The sequence below is a fragment of the Palaemon carinicauda genome, chromosome 11, assembly GCF_036898095.1.
Source record: "Palaemon carinicauda isolate YSFRI2023 chromosome 11, ASM3689809v2, whole genome shotgun sequence".
NCBI lineage: Eukaryota > Metazoa > Arthropoda > Malacostraca > Decapoda > Palaemonidae > Palaemon > Palaemon carinicauda.
Window position 1 is genome coordinate 14,929,241 of NC_090735.1, and position 20,013 is coordinate 14,949,253.

General features: G+C 36.6%; 1 protein-coding gene across 1 annotated transcript; it reads right to left on the minus strand.

The window, feature by feature from the left end:
• Positions 1-743: 743 nt before the first annotated feature.
• LOC137649626 (small ribosomal subunit protein eS10-like) lies at positions 744-19,707 on the minus strand. Its single transcript, XM_068382599.1, has 6 exons — positions 19,637-19,707; positions 2,339-2,419; positions 2,093-2,184; positions 1,740-1,853; positions 1,291-1,461; positions 744-819 (listed from the first exon to the last, which is right to left on the minus strand). Exons 2-6 carry the CDS (start codon positions 2,388-2,390, stop codon positions 760-762), a joined length of 489 nt encoding a protein of 162 aa, XP_068238700.1. The 5' UTR covers positions 2,391-2,419; positions 19,637-19,707; the 3' UTR covers positions 744-759.
• Between the last annotated feature and the right edge of the window lie 306 nt (positions 19,708-20,013).

Here is a 20,013-nt window from a genome sequence, read left to right on the forward strand (position 1 = left end):
CTTTAATGGCAAAATATAGTAGTCTCAAACTTCATTACACCCCAATTCTAAGTATGATAATTTCGATAATTTCCAACTTAAATCGTAACACTCACTTTACGGAGTAGTTTTCCTTTTGACTGGCTTCTCCAGCTGGTTTGTCTGTAGTTCCTATAACAGGAAGAGAATCCATAAATGACCAGTGATGAATCTAGCTTTACCCTTCCTGTAAAAACACATTTATAACACCAGAAATTCATTTCAATGATTCTTTTTATAAATGTTAGGGAAATCACAGTATATCAAGTTTCCAATGTAATCATCATACAAATACTCACACTTCTTGTTAAAATGACCATAAATTTTGTTGTCAAGATCTATCCCTGGCATCTTGATCCACCACTTCATTTCTGAATGAAAGGGTTGCCCATACCTTCTAATCTGACACTTTTATTCTCTTAAATTATCAAAAGTATGTAAAATCTTTTGTCATTCAACTTAACTAGTAATTAAAAATGGCTGCATCACATCAAACCAAATAGGACTTAAGTAAACAAAAGCAACAATGAGCACTGCAAAGTACTTTACAATTACTCAAGCTCCTAAACATTGATTTACCAATTCCTTGAACACTAATCTTAAAAAAAAATAAAAATTTCAACAAGAACTCTTGTGTTTCCCCTAAAATTGCATCAAATAAGTATGCATTATCCTTCTTAATTAATGATCAACCATAAATTTCCTAAGGAGAAATTAAATAACAGTTCCTTTCTCATTTATTTATTGAGGTCTTCGGCTACCACGTCCAAAGCCGCCACCACCACGGCCAAAACCACCACTCTGAAAATACAAACACATTGCCTTTGATTAGTATCAAATTAACTAAAACAGGTAAACTACAGGTATTCAATATCACACCTACAGTAAACTTTACAACCACCCTGCAACATCCTATTTTAACCCTTTTACCCCCAGGCTCTTTGGAAATTTCCAACCTTTAACCCCCAAGGGATTATTTTTTTCCCAGCACAATTTGCAGTATATTGTTTTAAAATTGCTCTAACAGCCTCAATTTTTGTCATAGAGAGGTCAGGTTGGTCTCATTCTCTTGGAAAATGCCTGAATTTTCTCAAAAAATTATCAAAAATATGAAAAAATATATTTTTATAGCATATTTTTGCAAGGACGTACCGGTATGTCCATGGGGTTAAAGGGATGGGTTTTGTGAAACTTACCAGTACGTCCTTTGGGGTTTAAAGGGTTAAGATAGATAAATCTTTTTCAATTCATGTAACTATAATCAACACTTACGAATTCCATAGAGGCAGAGCCAGCACCAGCATCGCCAGTCTTATCGACTCCTTGAGGTGCACGCCTGTAGGCGTCGCGTGAACCTTCTCCACGAGGTCCCTCTGGCCGTTGCTGCATAGGCCTTGGTCGGCCTTCCAAGCGTGCTGGCTTCTTAAGAGTAGCTGGAACAATCTGCAAGTAAAAGTAGTTAGCCTTCTAATTCAATATGACAAATACCAACCTATAGTGTTATTTTACAGCTTGAGGTTTTCAAAATTTATACAAAATTACTTAATATACATAAAAGAATAAGTTGAAAAACCCTCAATATTGAATAAAGGTAAATTCTAACCATCTTTTAGGTACATTTCCTTCACAAAATGTCAATTAGGTAGTGTAACGGAAAAGTTAAACAACCTATTACAGAAACAAAGTTATGCTGCTTCAACAAGAACACCTATTGAAATTACCTCAGCTGGCAGATGAAGGAAATCTCTCAAGTACTGAATACCCTCATTGGTAAGTCTCCAGTAATAGTGGCGCCAAGCAAAATTCTGTTCTACATAGCCACGTGACTTCAAGCTCTGGAAACAAAATTGTATTGTCAAGAGGATAAAGGACAGTCGGTAACTATGTATCTAATCATATCTAATAGGACACTTCATGTACCAAATATAGATTCTAACAAACCTTGAATTTGCTTTTGAGTCTTTAAATAGCATGACATTTTAGTGTCTTCACTTACAAAAATTTGATGTAAATGAATATTGAAATGACCACAAGTAAAAATTTTTCCAAAATTTTTTCTGGTAAAATGCCTTACCTGCAAAGCTTTGATCACATGAAGGTTTGGGATCTTTTCCAATTCAGGATGTTTAGGCATAAATAAATCTCTCTCCGCTACCATAACACCCTCTGCAAAGGAAAAGTTAGTTTTATTTCTAACGCCCCGGAACAGAAAAAAAAAATTACCAAGGACAGAAGTAGTTTGGAAATAAACTTTCAAAATATTTCAATAAACAAGAAATTTCAAAGTACAGTACTAAAGTTTAAAAAAAACCTGTCATACCTTTGAAGAGGTGTTCATATATGGCAACTCTATTGGCTTTAGGCATCAACATCTTGGGAGGTCTTTAGTCCGAAGACACAACTAGAATAAAAGAAAATAGTTCTCAGCTTCTGAATGTACTAAGGCAGATACTTTATTCTAAAAATAAAAAATAAATACTTCCGCATTATTCTTGGCCCATTTTCAGGCACCAGACTACATTATCAATCAGTTTGTTTCTTAGGGCCATTATATTGTAAGCAAGTTAGAAGGTACCTAATATTGGACACAGAAGGTATTTAAATAAATTTTAAAATGAAATACTTTCCTACTTTTACAAATTCATTTTCTGAATATATGGGGGTAAAAGACGAAAAATGCAAAAATGGCGAGAATGCGTATACAAAATATTTTGTCAAAATTCCTTTCTTTCATAGTTACAAGGCAATTAGTAAAAGTAACTCGATAAGCCAAAAACACTGATCCCTACAGGAAAATGCAGAATTTCTTTTGTTATTGTATATTATAAAACAAATTGTGAGCAATGGCATCTATATAGATTCCACGAGTCACAAGACAGGAAGTTATGATTACAAACTTCGGTGCTAGCGCAAACTTCAGAATACACGTTTCAGTTTGACCTCTGACTTTCGTTTGCTTTTACGTCTTTCTCTTCAGCAAGAATTTCGTCAAGCCAAAGAGGACGTTACTAAGAGTTGTCCAACCAGAATAAAGGGCCCTACATTCTATGTTCTCAACCTTTATTCCAGTCAGCCCTCGTTTATCGAGGGTTCTTGCTTCGCGGTTTCAGTTTTTTGCGGCCAAGAACATAAAAATCGCAATAAAATTCTAGCTGGGTGATGCTTTCAAATAGCCCGCACTCCTTTACACTAGGAGCACAGCGCGCCACTACCTATCTCTACACCCAACTGGTCCTAGCTCTCTGTACTGTAGTGTACATCCATTTACTGTGGTAAAAAGTTAATTATTTTTAAAATAAACCGGATTTTGATTGAACTGGTGTTTCACTACTGTATCCAATAATAATGCATATAATATTCACATTGTAGTATATAATTAAAAGCATCGAATTACAATCTCATGCATTATTTACGTTCAAATCAGGTGATCAACCCTATAGTCATTGTCAAGCTCAATTTTCAGATCAAATAACTCTCATTACTAAGGCATGCTACTTTAATAATAATAATAAAAAAAAAAATATTACTTGCTGAGCTACAACCCTAGTTGGTAAAGGGGCTCCGACGGGGTAAATAGCCCAGTAAGGAAAGGAAACAAGGATAAAAAAATTTAAGAAGAGTAACATCTACCGTTACAGAGTTAAGTGACCACTGAATAATTACAGTGCAGTAGTTAACCACTTGGGTGAAAAAGAATTCTTTGGTAATCTCAGTGTTGTCAGGTGTATGAGGACATAGGAGAATCTAATAATAATAATAATAATGTTTATTGGACAAAAGATATTTACATTCAAAGATTTACAAAAAGAAAAAAAAAAGACTCAGTCCAAGCCCATGTGGAGCAGAGCTCTTCGGGCAATAATACAAGATATCATCATCAATTAAGTAAAAATAAAAAATAAAGTAAATATGGATATAGATATACAAAATGTACGCATACATATACATAATCATATGTATACAAATAGATACATATAAATGAGAAATCTTAGCCTAAAAACAAATGGAAATGCATATTATTATGATAAGGAAAGATGGTATATGAAAGCTAATGGTATATACATTGAAAAAATTGTAGATATTAAGCAAAAAAACTCAGTAAAAGAACTAGTTTTACAAATAAAAAAATATTCTAAACAATGAAACATACTTGCGTTGTGGTTAGGTAGGCAAGTATAAATATTTATTAATAAAGCTTAATACCCAGATAACAGGAGATTTGTATATGATTTCTTAAAAGACCGAACGCTAAGCAGTGCCTTTAGATAAGCGGGCAGAGTATTCCAAAGTTTAATACCTTGGTATAGATACGATTGCTCGCATCTATTAATACGTATGAAAGGAAGAGTTAAGTTTGAATTTCTTGTTCCGTATGGATGAACTGATTGTTCCTGAATTATTTTTCGTCTTAAATCTGGAAATTTGTTCAAAATAAATGTTTGGAACATTATATTCATTAAGGAGAGCTTATAATTGTCTTCCAGCTTCAATATTGAGAGAGACCGGAAAAGTGGCGATGTATGAGCTAAGTAATCACTGGAGCTTATGATTATTACCAGTCTTTTTTGAATTACAATTAATGGTTGCAAGACATTTCTACTACTACTCCCCCACGCCGTATTGCAGTAATTTAGGTGAGGAGATACTAACGAGTGATACAATTGTTTCATAATATATAAGGGGAAATACTCTTTTAATCTATATATGATACCCATTACTTTGGCAATTTTATTAACTGTCATATTTACATGCTCACAGAAAGTTAGTTTATTATCAAGAATTATCCCTAAAAATTTACCACTGGACTTCTGATCCAGAGTGTGATTTCCTATAGCAACCCTTATGTTAACAGGAACTCTTCGTAGAGAAAAGTTGGGTCTTGACCTGGTTACTCAGTTGGGTCTTGACCTGGTTACTTGAGTTGGGTCTTGACCTGGTTACTAATCGGACGTGTCATCTATTCTCCTGACCTCTCGTTCCACTAGACCTATGGATTAGCGGTCACCCCAGTGAAACTAATGAGTTGCTAAACGTTTGCTGAACTGCCGTGAAAATAACCAAGTCCGTGTCCCTTTCCACGTCGTACGAACAGTGTATTTTTTTCTGTTGACCTATTTAGCTGTGCTATTAATCCAATACCCAAAATGCCATCATCTCAAGAAGTAGTGAATTCTCAGATCGTAAGTGGCCAACCGCTGAAGACGAAAATTTCAAAAGACGAAAATGGAGTTCTCCAAGCATCTTGTGTGCTAAACTCGCTTCCCGATCTGAGTGCTGAAATTCAAGATCTTAAATCCTCCCTTTCAGTTCAAATTTCAGACCTCATATACCAGGTCAGTGATTTAAAGAACACTATTGCTACTATCGAGGAAAGGGTGACTGCTGCGTTTGAGGATAAACTTCGTCACCACCAGGAAGAAGTTGAGAGAATTTTAAGTGACAAAGACAAAATTATTGCCGATCTCACGAATAGAGTTGCGTCATTGGAGTCCAGACCTAACTTAACAAAGGAGATGGAAGTTCTCGAGGAGAAGATAGACGAGACCGAGGCCCAAATGATCTGCAATGATCTGGTTCTGTCTGGTCCTGCTTTGCCTGCTCCCCAGCCGGACGAAGATACAAGGAGATTAGGCCGGGATCTCCTAGAGAAGTGTCTCCAGAAGAAATTTCCCGACCACTTCATCCTTGAAGGAAGAAGGATTGGCAAGAGAGGAATCGATGGGTCACCACTTAACAACAACATTTTGCTGAAAGTGATGTCACGGGCTGTAAAGTCAGATATGAGACATTCCTGTTTGCAACATAAAAATGATACTGCAAAAGGACTTTTCATAAACGAATCTCTGACTCGGAAACGCGATAGCCTTTACTACGAACTTCGGCAAGTGAAAAGACAACAACTGAACGGTCTCTTCTTGCATACGCGTGATGGTGTCATCAGGGTTAAAACATCTCGATCGGGTAAAACCTTCGCCATCCGAACCCGCAAGGACCTGGACCTGTTTTATAATAGTACTGGCCTTAGTGCCCCTGAGTGAATTTCAAAATGATTTCTGTACATTATTTTGCAGCTGCTTATAAGTTAACTCATTAGTTTTTCATTTTTTTTTTATTCTTTTGATTCGAATTTTAAATTGTTTTCTACGTATTACTTGATTAAATATTCTTTTAATTATTTAGATTGCCTTAGATTATCTTTATTACATTCATCACCATTATTATAAATTTATTATTTGTATCCTTTCACAATTGCACTTTTTACTTATTTTTTTTTTCTTTCTCCGTCTTTCATAACGATTTTCTTTTTATACAGTCGTAAATATTTCATTATTATAAGCCTAAAGTTTAATTTTAATTCCCTTCTAATTATCTGTTCATATTATTTAATATTTCCCATTTATAAATTTTGTTAATTTTATGAATGCTAATCCTGTCAATCATGCTGATCCTGATGAGAACTTTGTAGATTTTGTGAATGCAGCCGATCTATTTTCCTGTAAATATTATACCATTGATACTTTTAATGATTCTCTCCCTGATCATATGCGACAATGCCTTTCACTAATAAGCCTTAACATTAGAAGTTTTAAGAAAAATCACGACGAATTTATTGGTTATTTGAAAAATTGCAATCATGAATTTGACATTATAGTGCTAACTGAAACTTGGGCTAAGCAAGAAACACATTGCATGAATTCACTTCCAGGGTATAATGCTTTTCATAATTATCGTGAGGGCCGGAGGGGCGGTGGTGTGAGCATTTTTGTTAAAGATTCACTTTTGTTTAAACCTCTCGATGAGTTAAGCATATCTACAGATAATTTTGAAAGTGCCGGGGCAAGTTTCTGTTCCCAATTCCTCTCATTCTGCTATTATCTTAGGTATATACAGGCGTCCAGGAGGTGACGAAAATATGTTTTTCAACTCGCTAGAGGCGGTACTAAGAAGTCCAGGTATCTCTTCTGGGAATACTGTTGTCACAGGGGATTTTAACATCTGCCTAATGAGGGAAGGGGAAAGCGAGACCACACGGAGACTGATCAACACAATGCGGTCTTTCGAATACCGACCATCAATAACTAGGCCTACCAGAATCGGGTCAAATGACTCTCTCTCCTGTATCGATCACATTTGGGCCAATAATAACCTCGTTAGTAACTCTGGGATATTTTTAGCTGATATCACTGATCATTTCCCAATTTTCTGTAGCCTTTTATTGCCTGCACTAAGCAGCATGAATGATAAAATAAGAATTCAATTTAGAGACATGAGCCAAATTAATGATAGAAAATTTACAGAACTACTCCGGGGTAGAGACTGGTCAGCAGAATATGGTCACGCCTCCTTAAATCCTCACGTAGGTGTGACCTCTTTCAGTGACAAAATTGACAGTTTCTTCAATGAGTGTTTTCCCCTGAAAACAAAATTTGTTAGTGTTAAAAGATTGATGAATAGGTGGCTTTCCAAAGGACTTCTTAAATCAATTAACATTAAACATAATCTGTACCGAAGAATGAAATTGGGTAATTATAGTAGCCAACAGTACAATAACTATTGTAATCTGTTATGTACATTAATACGCAAGGCAAAGAAAAACTATTTTGAGAGTACTTTTGACCAACTCCGTAGAGATGCCAAAAAATCTTGGGACTTAATCAACTCGTCACTAAGGCCGGGCAGAAAAAAGAGTAGCTCACTCAGAAAACTGATTCGAAACGGGGAAACCATTACTGACACTAAACAAATTGCAAATGCTTTTAATCTTCATTTCTCTACAATAGGCGTTACTCTAAGGGATGCTTTACCTCAAAATATTAACTTAGATTTCCGTACCTATTTGCCTCCCTCAAATCAGCAGTCTATTTTTTTTACCCCTTCATCTCCATTTGAAGTGATGAACATTATAAAAAAACTGAAAAACAAAAAAGCAAATATTCATTCTCCTCCTACAAGATTATATAAGAACAATGCTAACCTACTTGCCTTTCCTATATCTATGCTATTCAACCGTTGTTTAGATGCTGGTATTTATCCTGACATTTTGAAAATTGCATGTGTGACTGTGTTACACAAATCCGGTGATATATCAGATGTTAATAACTATAGACCAATTAGCTGCCTTCCTTTGTTGAATAAAATATTTGAAAAACTATTGTATAGTCGACTTTACTCTTTCTTCAATAGTTGTAACATTTTCTCTACGTGTCAGTATGGTTTCTTACGAGGCCAAAGTACTAGTGATGCCGTTCATGACCTCCTTGAAAATATCTATAATGCAATGAATAAAAATGAATACCTTGGTGCGGTTTTTTTGGATTTGAGCAAAGCCTTTGATACTGTGTCTCATGATATACTACTTCAAAAGCTGGAACATTATGGTATATGAGGCAATGCACTACTCTTACTCCAATCCTACCTGACAAATCGAAAACAATTTGTCACGCTCGATGGTCATCTTTCAGAGACTATGGATGTCAAAATAGGTGTCCCCCAGGGATCAGTCTTAGGACCGTTATTTTTCCTCATCTATATTAATGATTTGCCTCGTTCAGTTGGCAGATTAAACTCCATACTTTTTGCCGATGACACCACGCTCCATCTTTGTCATAAAAATATTTATTCTCTTTGTAATTCTTTAACTGCTAACTTAAATAATGTTAAAAATTGGTTACTATCGAATAAATTGACCCTAAATGAGAGAAAAACATATTTCATAATATTTTCTTTGCGCAAAGTTCCCGGTAACACAAGAGTTGCAATAGGAAATCACACTCTTGACCAGAAATCCAGTGGAAAATTTTTAGGAGTAATGTTTGACAATAAATTAACCTTCAGTAAGCATGTGGATATGATAGTCAATAAAATTTCCAAAGTTATAGGTATCATATATAGGCTGAAGGATTATTTCCCGCTATATATATTAAAACAACTCTACCACTCTTTAGTATCTCCTCATCTAAATTACTGCATTACAGCGTGGGGGAGTTGCAGTAGAAACGTCCTGCAACCGCTAATCATTATGCAAAAAAAACTGGTGAGAATAATAACTTCGAGTGATTATTTAGCTCATACATCACCTCTATTCCGGTCTCTCTCGATTCTGAAGTTGGAGGATACCTACAAACTCTCCTTAATGAATTTGATGTTTCAAACCCTTTCGCTGCATAAATATCCATCCATTAGACAAAAAATAATTCAGGTACAATCAGCACACCAATATGGAACAAGAGACTCTAACTTAACTCTTCCCTTCGTACGTGTAAAGAAATGTGAACAGTTTTATCTCTATCAGGGAGTTAAACAATGGAATACTCTGCCTGCTTATCTTAAGGCATTGCTTAGCATTCGATCTTTTAAAAAATCATATACTAATATGTTATTATCTGTGTACTAAGTTTTATTAGTAGACATTTCTTCATGAACTAACCATTAATGCAATAATGTTCTTAATTCTTATATTCTTTATTGCTTGTATACATTTGTAAGTCTAGCATTTCTACCATATCAATGTTAAATTCAAAATTTGTACTATTTATTATTCCGCCCTTCTTTATCATACTTTATTATACGAATATACTGTACATTTCCATTTATTTTTAGGCTAAAAATCTCATTTATATGTGTCTATGTGTACATGTGTATGTATATGTACATGTGTGTGTATATGTATTTGTATGTGTATGCATATGTATATTCTTATGTATATATATGAGTACATTTAGTTTATCGATATCAATATTTACTTTTTATAAATTTTTTTAATTGATGATATTATTTTATTGTATTATTGCCCGAAGAGCTCTGCTCCACATGGGCTTGGACCGAATCTTTTTTTGTAAATATTTTGTATGTATATATGTTTTTGTCCAATAAACATTATTATTATTATTATTATTATAATGAAGTATGTCTTTCTTTCATTTAAGGTTAACTTATTTGCTAGTAGCCAGTTTTTTACAAGAGTTAAATCATTGGTTAGTGTATCACAGAGGGAGTAGATATTTTTATGTCTAAAATGAAGCGTAGTGTCATCGGCAAAGAGTATGGAGCTTAACCTACCTACTGATCGAGGTAGATCATTGATATAGGCGAGGAAAAATAACGGTCCTAGGACTGATCCCTGGGGAACACCTATTTTGACATCCATAACCTCTGAGAGATGGCCATCGAGGGTCACAAATTGTTTTCGACTCGTTAAGTAGGATTTTAGTAAGAGTAACGCATTTCCACGTATTCCATAACGTTCGAGCTTTTTAAGCAGCACATCATGAGACACTGTGTCAAAGGCTTTACTCAAATCTAAAAAGACCGCACCAAGGTATTCATTTTTATTCATCGCATTGTAGATATTTTCAAGAAGGTCATTTACAGCATCACTTGTACTAACGCCACGCAGAAAGCCATACTGACAGGTAGAAAAGATATTACATCTAGTAAAGAAAGAGTAGAGTCGATTGTACAATAATTTTTCAAAAATTTTATTCAGTAAGGGAAGGCAACTTATTGGTCTATAGTTATTGACATCCGATTTATCACCAGACTTATGTAGCACAGTAACGCACGCTATTTTAAAAATGTCAGGATAAATGCCAGAGGCAGTACAACGGTTGAACAATAAGGATATAAGAAAGGCAAGTAAACTAGCATTATTCTTATATAGTTTAGTAGGGGGAGAATGAATATTTGCTTTTTTGTTCTTTAGTTTTTTTATAATGTTGATTACTTCAAGTGGAGAAGATGGGGTCAAATAAATGAGTGCTGATTTGAAGGAGGCAAATAGGAATGAAAATCTAACTGATTATTTTGAGGCAGGGCATCTCGGAGAGTAATGCCAATTGTAGAGAAATGAAGATTAAAAGCATTTGCAATCAGTTGGCTGTCAGTAATAGTTTCGCCGTTACGACCAATGAGTTTTCTTAGCGAAGTGTGCTTTTTCTTTCCAGGCCTAAGGGACGAATTTATGAGATCCCAGGATTTTTTAGCATCATTTCGGAGTTGATCAAAAGTACTATCAAACTATTTTTTCTTTGCCACGCGAATTAATGTAAGCAACATATTACAATAGTTTCTATAGCGTTGGGCACTATAAGCACCCAATTTCATTCTTCGATATAAATTATGTTTAATGTTAATTGATTTCAGTAGCCCTTTGGAGAGCCACTTATTCACCAATCTTTTAACACTTACATATTTTGTTTTTAAAGGAAAGCATTCATTGAAAAAGCTGTCTATTTCATCTGTAAAAGAGGCCGCACCCAGATGAGGATCTAATGAGGCTTGACCATATTCGGTCCAGTCTTTCCCCCTCAGGAGTTCCGTGAATTTCCTGTCATTCACTTCGCTCATATCTCTGAATTGAATTCTTATTTTGTTGTCTACGTTGTTTAATATAGGCATTAATAGACTACAGAAAATTGGGAAATGATCTGTGATATCTGTAAAGAATAGGCCAGATTATTCGGTGTATGTGTAGGCAAAGGGAAAATGAACCTTAACAGAAAGAAGGATCCAATGTAGTAGTCTAGCCAGCTAAAGGACCCCACCTCTAGCAGTAGTATCTCATATGAATTTGAAGTTTTCTGGCATCCTGACATCGAAAATTTTCTAGAATGCAATAATACTACCAAAACAATTATAGATGATGTTTAGATTTAGTTGAAAAATAGAATATACAAAATTTTTGTTATTGACTGTTGTCCATCAGCTGATCTGATCACAGCACTCAAAACACCCCCCCCCCCCCAAGGAAAAGTACATAAATGTTTTAAGCACAATTAACTATTTAAATAATAGTAATTTTCTAGAGAGAAAGAGATATCAGCTGCTGGAAAGTAATCGAATGCACTGCTTTTGTTTGTTTATTTAAAAGAAACAATTGCTATCAAGAGATTTAAGGTTTTAGTTTATAAAATACGCTGTATTTCACCCACCTAACCGATCAGTTCCCAGGTCACACTTAAATCAAAAACATTAAATCGTTACACTATGATTAAAGTGAATCACAACTAAATCTCTCCCCTACACAATAAAAGCGATGGGCAGCACTAAATTATATCTTGACTAAACTGTAAAAAAAATGGTACTCAAATTATCTTTAAGCGAACATTGTGCGACAATTGCGGTTCCTGCATCTCAAATTACACACGATCGTCCTCTAAGCATCAAACTGATCGATGAGTAATAAATTCAACCACATTGCACAAAGAAAACCTACAGGACATGAGTCTGTCCATCATGACGGTTAGCGTTAGAAAGGCTGACTCGGAGGCACGGTCAGGTCAATCTTGGGTCACGGCGGGGTTAAAAACTTTGAAATCACACGGCCAACAACAGTAGGCCTACAAGTGGAAATACGTCTGTCCACCGCAGCAGTTAGCATTAGGAAGGCAGACTCAGAAGTTCGGTCAGGTCAATCTTGGATCGCGACGGGGGTTAAAAATTTTGAAATCACACTGCTAACAAAAACAGGCCTACAAGCGCACGGAACAAAAGGTTTAGTTCTGGTGGGCTGATTGACACTGGCTTAACCTCCTAAACATCTAGATATTGCATATCCCAACCTTTGATTGTACTTATAAAATAGTGGTTCGGCATAATTCCAGGACGTGTCCCAACGAAGCGCAGTCTTAACAAGGGGGTATGAATGTAGATCGTTTAGGATTAGCGATAATACAAGCCCGTACATGACTAAATTTCCAAGCTTGCGCCACCAGCTGATAGGCGAACGGAGAACCACCTAACAAGCGTTATTTTAGTCAGGCAGGAAGCAATGTTCGGGGGGAAATTTTCACTATCGAGTAACTTGGCCGCAGCTTCAGCGACCGATGCATTGTAAGGACCTTTTCCCTACCTAACATTTCATAATAATTATTACAGCAGTATTAAATGCCACTATAAAGGATGTGTCCCAACCAACTACAAACTTAACGAAGAGGTAAGAATGGACGTTGAGAGGACAGCATTAAACTGTAAAAATGAATGCTTCATTGCCGGGAACGACACAGGCTCTATCTTTCGGGAAATTTTGAAAATAAGCAGGAGCTACCCGCAACTTGTGCGCGGACCGGGCTGAACTTGGAAAATATTACCATGGTAAAGGTAATTCATATGCACAATCATGTATTGTAACCTTACAGTGTCCAGTACGTAGTGTACAAATGAATTGTATATATATGATTATAAACTGTTGCAGAAACCAAATTAAAACAATATTAGGCAGTATTTACTGTGTTACTCGTCAGCATAGGTACCCGCTTATGGCAAGGGGCAGTGACAGCATTTACTTGCAAAATTTCCTTTTCGCGCCTGTGTCTATAACCAAACTACCGAGAAGGAAGGCTGACTATTTTGTCTTCAATATTGGAACATACTGTACAATACAATATAACTATAATTTGTCTGATAATGGGAAATGGAAGCCTAGTCCACGTTCAAAATGTAGACAGACAACTCGCCCTTGTGTACAATTGATAACACTAAGATACTAGCCCAGGGGTCTAATGTGCCTAGTTTAATATGTTTCCCTTGCAAGAACATAAGAGCATTGAGATAAATGTTTGTGAGCAAAGCAAACACCAATATATCATTAGCTAATTTAACCCAAATTGTGATGCGTCATCTTACAAACACGTTATGAGCTGAGACTGGATGACGTCGATATTATTGAAGCTTTATTTTTAAATTTTGTGAGATTCTCTCATACCTCCAGGAATGAGCTCAGACATATATACATTCTACTGTACAACCTGTGATTTGGCATGCGGTTCTTGGCAAGTTGCGCTCACAAGCCGTGTGGGTTATTTGAGTTATTTCTTACTTTCACATTATTATTATTATTATTATTATCCAAGCTACAACCCTGATTGGAAAAGCAGGATGCTACAAGCCCAGGGGCTCCAATAGGGATAAATAGCCCAGTGAGGAAAGGAAATAAGGAAATAAATAACTGAAGAGAACAAATTAACAATAAATCATTCTAAAAACAGTAACAACGTCATAACAGATATGTCATATATAAACTATTAATAACGTCAAAAACAAATATGTCATAAATAAACTATAAAAAGACTCATGTCCGCCTGGTCAACAAAAAAGCATTTGCTCCAACTTTGAACTTTTGAAGTTCTACTGATCCAACAATTAGCATCAATAGCTATACACTGAACGGAGAGCATTTTCATTACTATCAATAGCCATCAGATCTATACACTGAACGGAGAGCATTTTCATTACAATCAATAGCCATCAGATCTATACACTGAACGGAGAGCATTTTCATTACAATCAATAGCCATCAGATGAAATCACACCAAACCTTGAAAAAAATAAACCAAAAAGTTAGGCAATGAACGCATCATACAAAAACAGAACAGCTGGCTAATGGAAACAATACAGTAACGCATTATTGTCTTCCTAAAGTAAACAAGGACTTGAACAGCGTGTGTTCACAATTAAATCAATCGCTAAAGGCAACTATGCCCAGTGGTAAGATTACAGTTTCAACCAAACTCTGATATCCGTTGTGAAAATATCTATTTTCTGGATTAAATAGTGTTTTTAACGAATTTGACCTTGATTTCCACTGTAAATACGCCGTTCTACCGTTATGGAACACCAAACCCAACCGAGACAGGTGGGAGCCTGGGACTTTGGTTGTGTGAAAACAGGACAAAACCTGATCAACACTGTCAAGATTTGTAAGAGGCCACAAAACCTAACAAACTCGCCTAACCTAATAGTTTCCAGGTTACAGACCTGAGTGACGAAAGAAGAAAAATAGTGGAATTGCAACAGCCCCGTATGAAGATGAGAAGATAATAGGAAACGTGCTGTTCAAGAAAGAAGGAATAGAGAAAAGAAAAAATATATCTATCAAATGTGGAAAAAAAGAGAGGAAAATAAAAGAATTAGAATAAAGAAGAAACCCAAGGAGGTGCCGATGGAAAGGCAAATCCCTCCGCCCAACAACAAGAACAAGAACAAGGGAGGGGTCCAGCTCACAGAACCACCTTCCCAGGTCATAAGCTAAAAGTAAATTACAAATAAATCCTTACATTATAATAAAGTCAGTACAGTCATAAAATAATCTTTACCAGAATCGCATTTGGAACACTTAACACATAGGTAGCACTGAATGTTCACGCATGAACATACAGTATTTACCAAACATGGAGTCCTATGGTAATATCCATGAAACCAGTCAAAATCGCCAAAAAATGTAAAGAGGAACAAACACTGAACGTCTGCACAACAGAATCCATACATCAAGACGATAAATTCCAAATTCACAGTTATTTGCATAATCTTGAACCAAACCAACCAATCAGGTTTCAGCAGTTTTACTCTACCTACACATCACAACCAGAAACTAAGGACGATCAGACATTTTTGCCCAAAATGCATCATAGAAAAAAAAACTAGGAGAAAAGAGAAAACATGGCAGCATAAGTAGATCCTTGAGATTATAATTTGAAACATTATTCTTCAGCAAATATTTCAAAAAGCCTTAATTAGCAGAATATTCGTAAGTTATTTAAAAAATGTGTAAAACAATAGGTATCAGAATTAGGTTGAAACTGTAATAGTGCCGGTGTGACGGTCTAAACCAACCCCGGTCTCACAATACTCCTTTATAATCTGCGCATGCGCGAACATTACCGTTTGCCAGTACATACGAGGTTGATGTTTTATTTTTCTGTAATTTATCGTGTACAGCTCAACATTACCGCTTGCCAGTACATACAAGCTTGATGTTTTATTTTCATGCGAGCGAAGCGAGCTAATTGCGGAAAAGAACCACTATACTATGTCAAGGAGAATTCTGAGACCGGGGGATCCTTCAGACCGTGACACCGGTATGACGGTCTGAATGATCCCTTGGTCTCAAAATTCTCCTTGACATTATTGCACATGCGTGGCTAATGGGAATTATGGGTACGTAGCAGACGCGTACTGGGAAATCCCCCGGTCTCATAGTTCCCCTTCCTCTACATAGAGGGAGTTAACAAACGTTATATCATTATTTGTGCAACTGGATCGCTATTTATGAAACAATTTACTCTAAGATTGCGCCCTTACACGTATCAGTTTTATTATATCACAAATTTAAAGAAAAGGGGATAAAAAAGATATACACATATGTACGTGTGTTTTCTTCCTTAAAGTAATATATGTTACAAGGGGAAATCATCAACTGGACCTTAGTTTGGGTAGCTTTGAGTTTAATCCACAATCGATCACTTGACAGCTTAAGAGTTAAACTGAATAACTTATGGACGGATATGAGATGCGTCCATGATACAACCTTTTGGTCTCAGCAATCCCAGCATTCTAAATTGTGACTTGTACTTTTTTTTTGTTTCTAAAATTCTTTTCTAGATTTGAACACAGTTACCACAAAAAAAACTCCAACATCGTATGTACATATAAAATGATGCGTTCCAGTATGTATGTATGTATACACACTATTGCAATATTGGATTACACTGTAGAGTTTAATATTTACATGAATCACAAATGATATCTTTTGGCATTACAGATGGAAGTCATCTCGTGCTTTGTACTTCGTAATTATTACTGTGGTAAAATGAAAATCGGAATAAGTCAAGAATTATATACAGCGTATTAAAATAATGACATTCGCTTTCACTATCCCAAAGGGGGCTTAATGACTGAGCCCTAACAGTCCTCTGTTGGTTCTTGTTCAATCCTGATACATGCTTTCCAGTTGATAAGTTACAATAAGTTCGCATTTGTTTCTGAACTCTGTCATTCGCTGTGTTCGTCTTTCTGAGACGTCCATCGTGAGCAATAACACCCGGCGACAAGTTGTCGAATGGCACATGTTGAAGAAGCCCAATAACAAGAACAAGCATGGATGGGGACATTTCAGACTGGCCGCAAGTTTACAAAATGTTCACGCATGCGCAGACTATCAAGGAGAATTCCGAGACCGGGGGATCATTCAGACCGTCACACCGTACTGGGGGGGGGGTGTCGCATAGGTAAGTACACAGCTTGTAGATTTAGTTGGGGGCGGGAAGTATGCGTGGGGTGTCTGTAGTTTTTGGGGACAGGTCGATATCTTTCTTATTACTAGCCAAAACTTTTTCATTATGGGGAAGATGTTCTTTACAATGATCCAACATACCATAATATGATGTTATTTTATCATATTTTATCATTTTGGATATCATAATTTACCTTTACCACGGCAATATTTTCTAAGTTCAGCACGTCCCGAACGCAAGTCACGGGTAGCTCCTGCTTGGTTTCCAACTTTCCCGATAGATAGAGCCCGTGTCATCCCAGCATAAGAAACGTTCGTGTTTACAATTTAATACTGCCCCGTCAATCTACATATTTACCCCTTTGTTAAGTTTGTAGGTTTTAAGGACACGTCATTTATAGTGATATTTGATACTGCATGATAATTATCATGAATTGTTAGGTTAGGGGAAGGTCGTTACAATGCGTCGTCCGCTCAAGCCACGGCCAACTTACTCGATCGTAAAATTTCCCGTAAGCATGGTTTCCTGCTTGACTATAACAACATCTGTTTGGCGGCGCTCCGTTTGCCTATCAGCTGGTGGCGCAAGCTTGAACAGTTATCGATGTTCGGACTTATGTTTTCGCTAATTCCAACAATCGTCATTTTTAACTTCTTGTTAAGACTTATTTCGTTAGGACACGTCCTGAAATTATGCCAAATACTTATTTTTTTTTATATACAACCAAAGGTTAGGCTAACCAACATCTAGTTAAGATATTTCGGTAGATAACGCCAGTGTCAAACAAAGCAATCGTACCAAACCTTTTGTTGGCCGCGTGGTTTCAAATTTTTAATACCCCCCCCACATGACCCGAGATTGACCTGGAGTCGACCCTTTCCAACTCTAACCACCATAATGGATAGACGTGTTTCGTACAGTTACTCTGAGCGCTATTGTTGAGTTTATCACTCATACTGATCAAATTGATTTGATTAAGAAATATATACACCTACTTGATTTTTCTCTAGTAACCCCCGAAATCTTTCATTATTTATTTTGAGAAGGCCTCTTAGGGGATTTTAGGGGTCCACGTGAGAAGTGTACAGTTGGTGATGTTGCGACATCAAATATAAAGGTAAGACTGAGTAACTTTTTTATTATGACAATGTGGTTAAGATATAATTTTGAGTGCTGCCCATACCTTTTTTTGTGTAGGAAAGACTTACGAAGGGGGTCTGGGGGCTTGCCCCCGGGTAGGGGTAGTAACCTGGGAACTACTAGGTTCGGTTAGGTTGGGTTTGTATGTTAGCGACAGTGTTTGGGGGGTCGCACGGGGGCGTCAGCCCCCCCCCCCCCGGTTAGTTCACGAGGAAGGTAAGGACACGGCTTGTAGGTCAGGTTAGGAGGGGAATTTTGGGTTAGTTGTCCAATTATCTTGCACGTTTCCGACATCCATGACCAGAGTGGTCCTAGTATGTAGATTGTTGGGACAAGCAATTACAAAACTAGTGGAAATTAATATTATTTAATTCCGTGATCATTCCTGTGAAAGAGCAGATTTCGGACTTTTCTTACTAGAATTTTGGCCGGTCAAAGGCCTTTCCCTATAAACTGCAAAGGCTCCGTGTGCGTTAGTTGGTGTTCATTTTCAATGTAGGCGAGAGGAACTAGCCGCTAATATAGCCTAAAAGGCTTCGAAAAATATCATTATAGCCAGTCCTCCTCCAGTGTATGTATGACAGCGGCCACATGTATGTATGATGACAGACTATTAAGAATACGGCAGTATAAGGGGGTCGCCGAGGGCGTTAGGCTCCACCCAGATAGGTAGGGACTAAGAAGTTAGGTAGGACACGACTTGTAGGTTAGGTTAGGTGGGGGCGTTCAAGCTATATAATTAATGGCATGGTTAAACCATACCAATGAAAAACCATTATCACATTTGAAGTGTACATGCTTCATCATAACAGCGGAACAGGGAAGCTACTCTATTTCTCTAATTATAAGATATGATTTGGGGGTGTATGTATCGTAGCACCCAAATGTATAATGTCTACCTTAGAATACGACTGTGTACGAGGGGTCGCAAGGGGGTGTTAGCTACCCTGTTAGGAAAGTAGTTAAGGACACGGCTTGTAGCTTAGGTAAGGAGGATAGTTAAGGTTAGTTAACGTTCACTTTCATTGGACGCGAGAGGAACTGGCCGCTGATATACAAAGGCTCCTAGGGAGGCTAATCTTAATTCACTAGTTATAATAATCCATAATTGCGTGCACTTAGAGAAATATGATCCTAAAATACGGAACTATTCCTACTTATGGCAAACCTTCCCCAGCAAGCACTAAATGTTTACAGCACTTGGCGTTATGCTTAAATAAATTGATCATCAGACATGAGCTGGGATCAAACAAATCACGCTACGAAAATGCCGCTAAACATCGAACACCAACTACAACTTTCTCACGTAATTTACGACACGAATTCATCATTCAAATGGTTTCGATTAATGCAATTTCCTCTCCTAAACAACCAATACCAACATTGACAAGTCTAGAGTAGCAATAGGTGATAGGATGACTTCACAAATTAACGATAACTTAGAAGAAGCGGGTTCATAACGTGCTTACCCGACGTTGAACGAATGGAAGGGTGGGAATCGCAGATAGTTGAGAGAAATAAACAAAGAAAGATTGAGCATCGGGATGCGCATCTTGCTCTCTTGATAATGCTTTTTTAATATATACATAGAATAATAAATAGTGGGATAGAAAGTAGTAAAGTAATAGGCATGGATAATATATTCTTAAGGCAAAACTTATAAAAATACGTTAAATGTTCAGTTTAGGCGTGAAAAGAATAATGATTATCTGGAACAGGAACATATTTTACTTTACTTACTTTTACTTTTAGAGGTTTATTTCTCGCCCTCCATCAAACACTAAAGGTCTGTTCAGGCGGGCCTTGGTGTATGAAAAAATAATTCCTTTCCAGTTAATATTTTGCT

What these genes read in the sequence shown, in the direction of transcription:
- LOC137649626 (XM_068382599.1), bottom strand. Translation starts at nt 2,390, where the DNA reads ATGTTGATGCCTAAAGCCAATAGAGTTGCCATATATGAACACCTCTTC. An exon ending in ATATGAACACCTCTTCAAAG is followed by an intron (nt 2,185 to 2,338) that starts GTATGACAGGTT and finishes TTTCCTTTGCAG; the next exon opens with AGGGTGTTATGGTAGCGGAG. An exon ending in ATGTGATCAAAGCTTTGCAG is followed by an intron (nt 1,854 to 2,092) that starts GTAAGGCATTTT and finishes TTTTGTTTCCAG; the next exon opens with AGCTTGAAGTCACGTGGCTA.